The sequence below is a fragment of the Rhinopithecus bieti genome, unplaced genomic scaffold (genome assembly GCF_001698545.2).
Source record: "Rhinopithecus bieti isolate Rb0 unplaced genomic scaffold, ASM169854v2 scaffold_39295, whole genome shotgun sequence".
Taxonomy (NCBI): domain Eukaryota; kingdom Metazoa; phylum Chordata; class Mammalia; order Primates; family Cercopithecidae; genus Rhinopithecus; species Rhinopithecus bieti.
Genome location: NW_016816072.1, coordinates 42,328 through 48,438, shown reverse-complemented (window position 1 = coordinate 48,438; position 6,111 = coordinate 42,328). Strand labels below are relative to the sequence as shown.

The window sequence follows — 6,111 nt, the reverse complement described above, 5'->3', positions numbered from 1 at the left end:
CTACATGTGAGTCTATAATTATCTCAAAGTAAAAGCATAATTTGATTGTTTAAAAGAACCTCAAGTTTGCTGAAGTCTAAAGTGTCTCCTTCAGCTGAGATTTTCTGCTGGTATCTTTACTCTTTCCAATTATGAGCATGTCCATTCTTTTTAATGTCATCAAATTACAGTACTCATGAGATCTTCCCACCTACTAGGCTAATATTTTCTTGGCACAAGGAAAACATTGGTAATCAATTACTCCAGCTAAACTAACCCACTTCCCCCCCACCCTTTTTGTCTATTTGAGGTTCTGGTGTGGGATGTATAATCGCTTTGACAAAGGGCTACAGCCCAAGCAGAGTATACTAGAGAACCTCCTGGAAATTAAGAAACAGAGAGCAATGCTGGAGACAGATGTGCATGAACTAGAAAAGGTGAGGAGAAAAGTCCCAAAGAGAGATCTTCTTGCCCATTCTGGGTAGGTCCAGCCTGCTTGGAGTTGAATTGATACTTGTGGAAAGCTCCCTGACTGGCTTTTTTATACTCTTTGGCTTTTCCTGTGTCCCGTGTCTACAAAGCTTTCAGCATAACTCCTTTTCTTACTTCCCAAAATGTGGTAAATATGTCACTCAACTAGATAAACAAGTAAATTTGTTCTCTTTATCTCTTTTTGGATCTGGATGGAATGAGTAGGAGGAACAAGAGGGAATGACTAGGGAAATCACATAGCGTTTGTTATCCATCAAGAGAATAAGTATAGCATCTTGGTTATACTGATAAGAACAGTGCAATTGCTGTTTTCCAATTAAAAATCTTATAAAAGAAGGTTCTTATTTCCTTCCCATGTAGACTGCAAACTCAGCTTATTGAGTGACCCTGTTGGATACTTGTTTTTTAATTACAGGTTACAGAACTCAAAAATTATTTCTTGTTGATTTCATAAACTGAGCTGCTTATAAAATGTAGGGATCCCTAAGGGTTTGTTTGAAGGACAGGAGAAAGGTACCTCTTAGAAAAGAATTATTGGAAATGGTGTGCTATTTAGGAACTGGGTGTGAACCCACTTTAAGCCAGATAAGGCATAGCTTTTCTGCTTCCTGTAAGTAAACAAATGTCATTTTATTGTGAAAATAAATGTGTTGTGATTACATCAGATCCCAAACTTTTTAATGTCCTCTTGGGAGGCAACAGCCAGTTACTTGGTTCCATTTTAAAAAAAGGTGGGAGGGCAGACTAAAGTATAACTTAAAATCGTAGGAAGCATGCATCCCCGAGAAGGCCCAGTCTTAAGTAGATTAGATGTAGTAGAGAAACTTCTTCTTAGGGCTCCTCTTTTAGCTAGTAGCAGATTCTTCCACAAGGCCCTCAGGGAAGGTGCCCTATTCTTGACCCAGCCCTCTCACTTATCCCTGCCTGACTCCTGAGAGAGAATCAGATTCATTTCACATAGACTCAGATCACTCTGGAAAGACTTCTTTTTGAAGTATGTATGTGCTTTTATGTATGTGTGTTATTAACTTTCTTTTTTTAATACAGAGCAGAAAACAAAATGGCTGATAGTATCACCCAGACAACCCTGTTTACTTTTTTAAAAGACAATATAAGTGTAAAGTTAGAAAATACAGAAAATAAGGTACAAAATGAAAATTTAAAAGACTCCCCCCACCACCTTCAGAAAATGTATGCATTTTCTGAAGAGAAGGTCCATAATTTTCATCAGATTTTCAATGGGGACTTATGACCCCAAAGAATCACTGTTGTAAAGTATCAGTGAATCATTATATTATCTCTGAAAGTGAAAATATCTGTTAGAGGTAGCATGAGGTAGATGACAGGTCATAGACTTTGGCGTTAGGTAGATGCAGGGTCAGATCCCAGTTGTTTACTTCGTACATGTGCGAATTTGGGTGACTTACTTAACTTCTCTGAGCCTCAGTTTCTTCATCTGTAAAATATAGCTAATACCTAAACTAATAGGTTTATTATAAGGATAAAAAGAAATACTGTGCATAAAGTGCCTAGCACATAGAAGTATTCAATAAATATTCGTGATCTATTCCTCCGCCCTCTCCCCATCCCATGAACAAAATTGCACTTATAAAAGAGGACTTTTATAGATATAAGACCTTTGAGATTCTTCAATGGTAGGGCTTCTAAAGTACTATGGCATGTGATGAGGGAAAGATGCTGTAGGGGAGAGGGTGAGCAAAAGGTCATTTGCTACCATTATAAGTGACAGCAATAGGATCTCTGCAGCTCAAGGTGATGTTTGTCTAGTTTTTCTCCTGTTTCTAATTCTTCTTAACCCTTTCTTGCTCCTGAGGCAGAAACTAAAAGCCCGTGATGAGCCACCAGAAGAGATCTGTACCTGCACTCAATTAGGAAACTTATTATCCCAGCATCTGGGAAGTCCTTTGACCAATCCTCTTGGCTTTATGGGTATCGATGGAGACCTGAATACCTTGATGGAGAATGGCACCCTCTCCAGGGAAGGAGGCCTCCGAGCTCAGATGGATCAAGTAAAAAGCCAGTGTACAGACCTCCACCATAACCATTGTGAGATTGTGAGCAGCCTTAGGGCCATAAATATCTCTGGGGATGTGGGCATCTCTGGAGGGACAGGCATCTCTGAGGCCATGGGCATCTCTGGAGACATGAGCACCTTTGAGACGATGGGCTTCTCCGAAGACTTAGGAATCTGTGGGGCCATGGATATCTCTGAGGCCACTGACATCTCTGGAAACATGGGTATTTCTGAGGCCAGGGGTTTCTCTGGGGACATTGGCATCTCGGGGGACACAGGCATCTCCAAGGCCAGCACCAAGGAGGCAGACTACTCCAAGCTTCAGTGAGTTAGTTACTCATCTTCCATGCTATAGCGGCTACAATGATTCTTGTCCCAGAGAGGGCTATGCTGCTTTTCCAATTGGTTTAAGTGAGTGAAGCCAAGGCATCCCTCTCCCCACTTAGTCTGGAAGGGAATTACTTTACTGATTAAGTGACCAATATGTTCATATTAAGCAGTACAGAGTGTAGGCAAGAGAAAGAATATGTTATTGTTCTAAAATGGGATTTAACTATAGAAATGTTGCCTCTCAGGTGAGACACATATTAAGCTGGTTCTACTGTCTGTTTTCTTTAATGATCGACTGCCCCTATTTTCTATCCTGACTGCTGTAATGTGAGAGTGAAGTGGAAATATTGTCACAGTGGTCAATAATGACCCTTTTGAGGGTATGGAGAGATGGTATACAGCAGGTAACTGAATTGCAGAATATATTAAAAGAAAATCTTACTTTCAGGTATGCTTAGTCATGGGATATTAGCTAACATTATTGCCAATGGAGACATACAATGTTTTCCTGAGAAGGAAATAAAAATGATGCTTAATTGTTAGCATGAGTGCATGAGTGCTTAGTGGTTTGAAATATATAAAGAAAGTTTTCTTAAGTTACAACACATGCTTTCCCCAACCCACACCCCAGCTAGGTCTTGTTATAATACTTAGCCAATTCCCTTTTTCATAGATAGTCCATAGGTAAACTTGAATCCACTACAGTCTAAAATTATAAATTTCAAATTAATGGGGTTTGAATTAGTAACATTAATTGCATCAGTTCAGGAAGTAACTGAAAATCTCAGTGCTTCAGACTCAGACTGAGACATGGTCTGTGTGCCCATCTGGTTTTGTGGAAAATAGGACCCTTTTTAGGTCTTTTTATGAAGACAAATGGTTTTGCTTATCTAGATATCACATGAGGTTTGTGGATTTTTTAGACACAATTGGCACTACTTTTAAATCTGGTAGGTTTATCACCTTGTGCTAATGTACAGTTTTGAAAAAAGTCCATTCTGATAGCAGATCCAGATACTCCTGGGGAAAGGGATGTATTTTTATTTAAACACCAGTTTTTCTCCTAGGGGTTGATATACTTGATGGGTTTTTCATCTGTCCTATTGGATATTCAGTCATGATTTTGCTACTTCCACATACTGAGAGTAGGATAGGCCTCAGTCAGTTTGGGTCATGGTCTGTATATTCTCAGCAATTCCAGAACTCTTAATGCCAACACAATCCAGGTCCTTACCTAAAATGTCTGTTCCAAATACTCTGTATTTGGCTTAAGCTAAAAACTTAGATGACTTAAAGAGGCATCCCTTGATTATCACATCCAGTTGTGCACATAGAAATATCTAAAGGATTATGTCATTAGGTGCTTTTCTTTGAGAGAAAGAGGAACCTTTTAAGGGTTTAATTTAAATGTAGGAGAGGAGTGCCAGGATAGCTCATTGATTTCTTATCCCTAGCTAAACTGTAGACCCAAAATATCCTCTTTAGTGGAAGAACTCTAAATCATCTTGGTTGTCTTTTTTTATATGTAAACAGGAGTCATTTTACTATTTATTTCCTCTTGGTAAATTGTTATTTTTTTTGTTTTAAAGAACTCTTAATTTATTTGGGTCTTCCCCATTAATAAATAAAGGCCATATTTTACTTACATATTCTTGATGGCTACCTTGATCCTATAATTTTAAAGCATCAAGATGATTTCCTTTTTTTATCTCTCTGGTCCTCCTCTTTCCATGATTTAGTCCTTGCTTTATATAACCTAAATCATCAGATGTTGCCAGTTGTCATTTGACTTCTTTTGGAAAAAAAAATGGGGTTTGTGCACACCATTTTGATCTGGAGGCTACATCTACTCCTGGCTTTGTGAAGGAAGTTGCCAAAAAGAATGACGGTACCAATCTGCCACCAGTGAGCCATTCTGGATCTTGCTCCCAGATCTTTCTCCCATATCTCAATCTGCATTTTGCAGTTTATTAGCATGATGTTCTGGATATAGTGTATTGAGTTTTCAGAGAAGAAAATAAAAAGGTAAATGACAAGATGTAGTAGTTTTGCAAATTCTATAAAAGACTAAAGATTCTTGATTTATTCCTAAAGATCTGTACAGATACAGTACATAGTACCTAACTTATTTCTTAGATCAAAAACAAAATTAATCAATAGTGAAAGGAAGGTCTTTTCAATATAATTCTAAACTAGAAGTAGTAAACCACAACTCTGATATTTCCAAAGGTGAAAACAGCATTTTTAAAAGACTGGATTATTTTGTTAATTATCTAAGGCCATGGGATTGATCTCAGTCTCAAAATCTGTGAGGTCAGTTTGTTTGGTCTTTGATATTTTTATTCCCCAACATACCACATTATTGCTTACATATAAAATATACAGAACTTAAAAAAAAAGCTGCATGAAAATCACCTATTTATTCTCAACACGAAACACCTTTTGGTTTTACAGTTGGATTTAAAAATCTGAGAAGAGCCTGGCCGCAAAGGAAGAAAGAGAAACAGGAGAACCTAGGCCAAGCATGGTGGCTTACGCCTGTAATCCCAGCATTTTGGGAGGCCGAGGCGGGTGGATCACCTGAGGTCAGGAGTTGGAGACCAGCTTGGCCAACATGGTGAAAGCTTGTCTCTATTAAAATATAAAATTAGCCAGGCGTGGTGGCGGGTGCCTGTAATCCCAGCCACTTAGGGGGCTGAGGCACAAGAATCGCTGAACCCCAGAGGCGGAGGTTGCAGTGAGTCGAGACCACGCCACCGCACTCCAGCCTGGGTGACAGGAGCAAAACTCCATCACACACACACACACACACACACACACACACACACACACACACAAAAGAAACAGGAGAACCTAAATCTTCTCTAAGACCTCTCTCACTGCTAAGACTGTTTCCTCATCATAGTCCCTGATCACTGAAAGACCCTCTAAAATAATGGTGCCTGAGGGTTCACACCCTTGTCATTCATCGTATCTTCTCCTCACTTCAGTCCATGCTTTTTTACCCATGTCCCATCTGCAAAGTAATCCTAGAAGATATATATACAGACTGTTGTTAAACCATGAGTATAAGTCACCTTTTTATAAAGTTAACCTAAGACTTTTCAATGCCTAAGAGGTAGCTATAGTGTTGGAAAGGTAGCATATTTTCAAAGCCATTTCAGAAAATCAATCTTGGCGTAAGTTAGAATGAACTATTCCATTGTCTGTCTGCGTAAGTTAGAGTGAACTATTCCATTCTCTCTCTGCTATACCCATGATACCCCATCCTAACC

At 38.9% G+C, this 6,111-nt stretch overlaps 1 protein-coding gene across 1 annotated transcript; it reads left to right on the top strand.

Annotated features, from left to right (window-relative positions):
- The first annotated feature begins 225 nt into the window (after positions 1-225).
- On the top strand, positions 226-3,277 carry LOC108516690 (myotubularin-related protein 8-like). Its single transcript, XM_017854298.1, has 2 exons — positions 226-416; positions 2,310-3,277. Exons 1-2 carry the CDS (start codon positions 303-305, stop codon positions 2,832-2,834), a joined length of 639 nt encoding a protein of 212 aa, XP_017709787.1. The 5' UTR covers positions 226-302; the 3' UTR covers positions 2,835-3,277.
- The last annotated feature ends 2,834 nt before the right edge of the window (positions 3,278-6,111 follow it).

Coding starts and splice junctions, on each gene's coding strand:
- LOC108516690 (XM_017854298.1), top strand. CDS start 303: ATGTATAATCGCTTTGACAAAGGGCTACAGCCCAAGCAGAGTATACTA. Junction 417..2,309: donor ATGTGCATGAACTAGAAAAG/GTGAGGAGAAAA, acceptor CTCCTGAGGCAG/AAACTAAAAGCCCGTGATGA.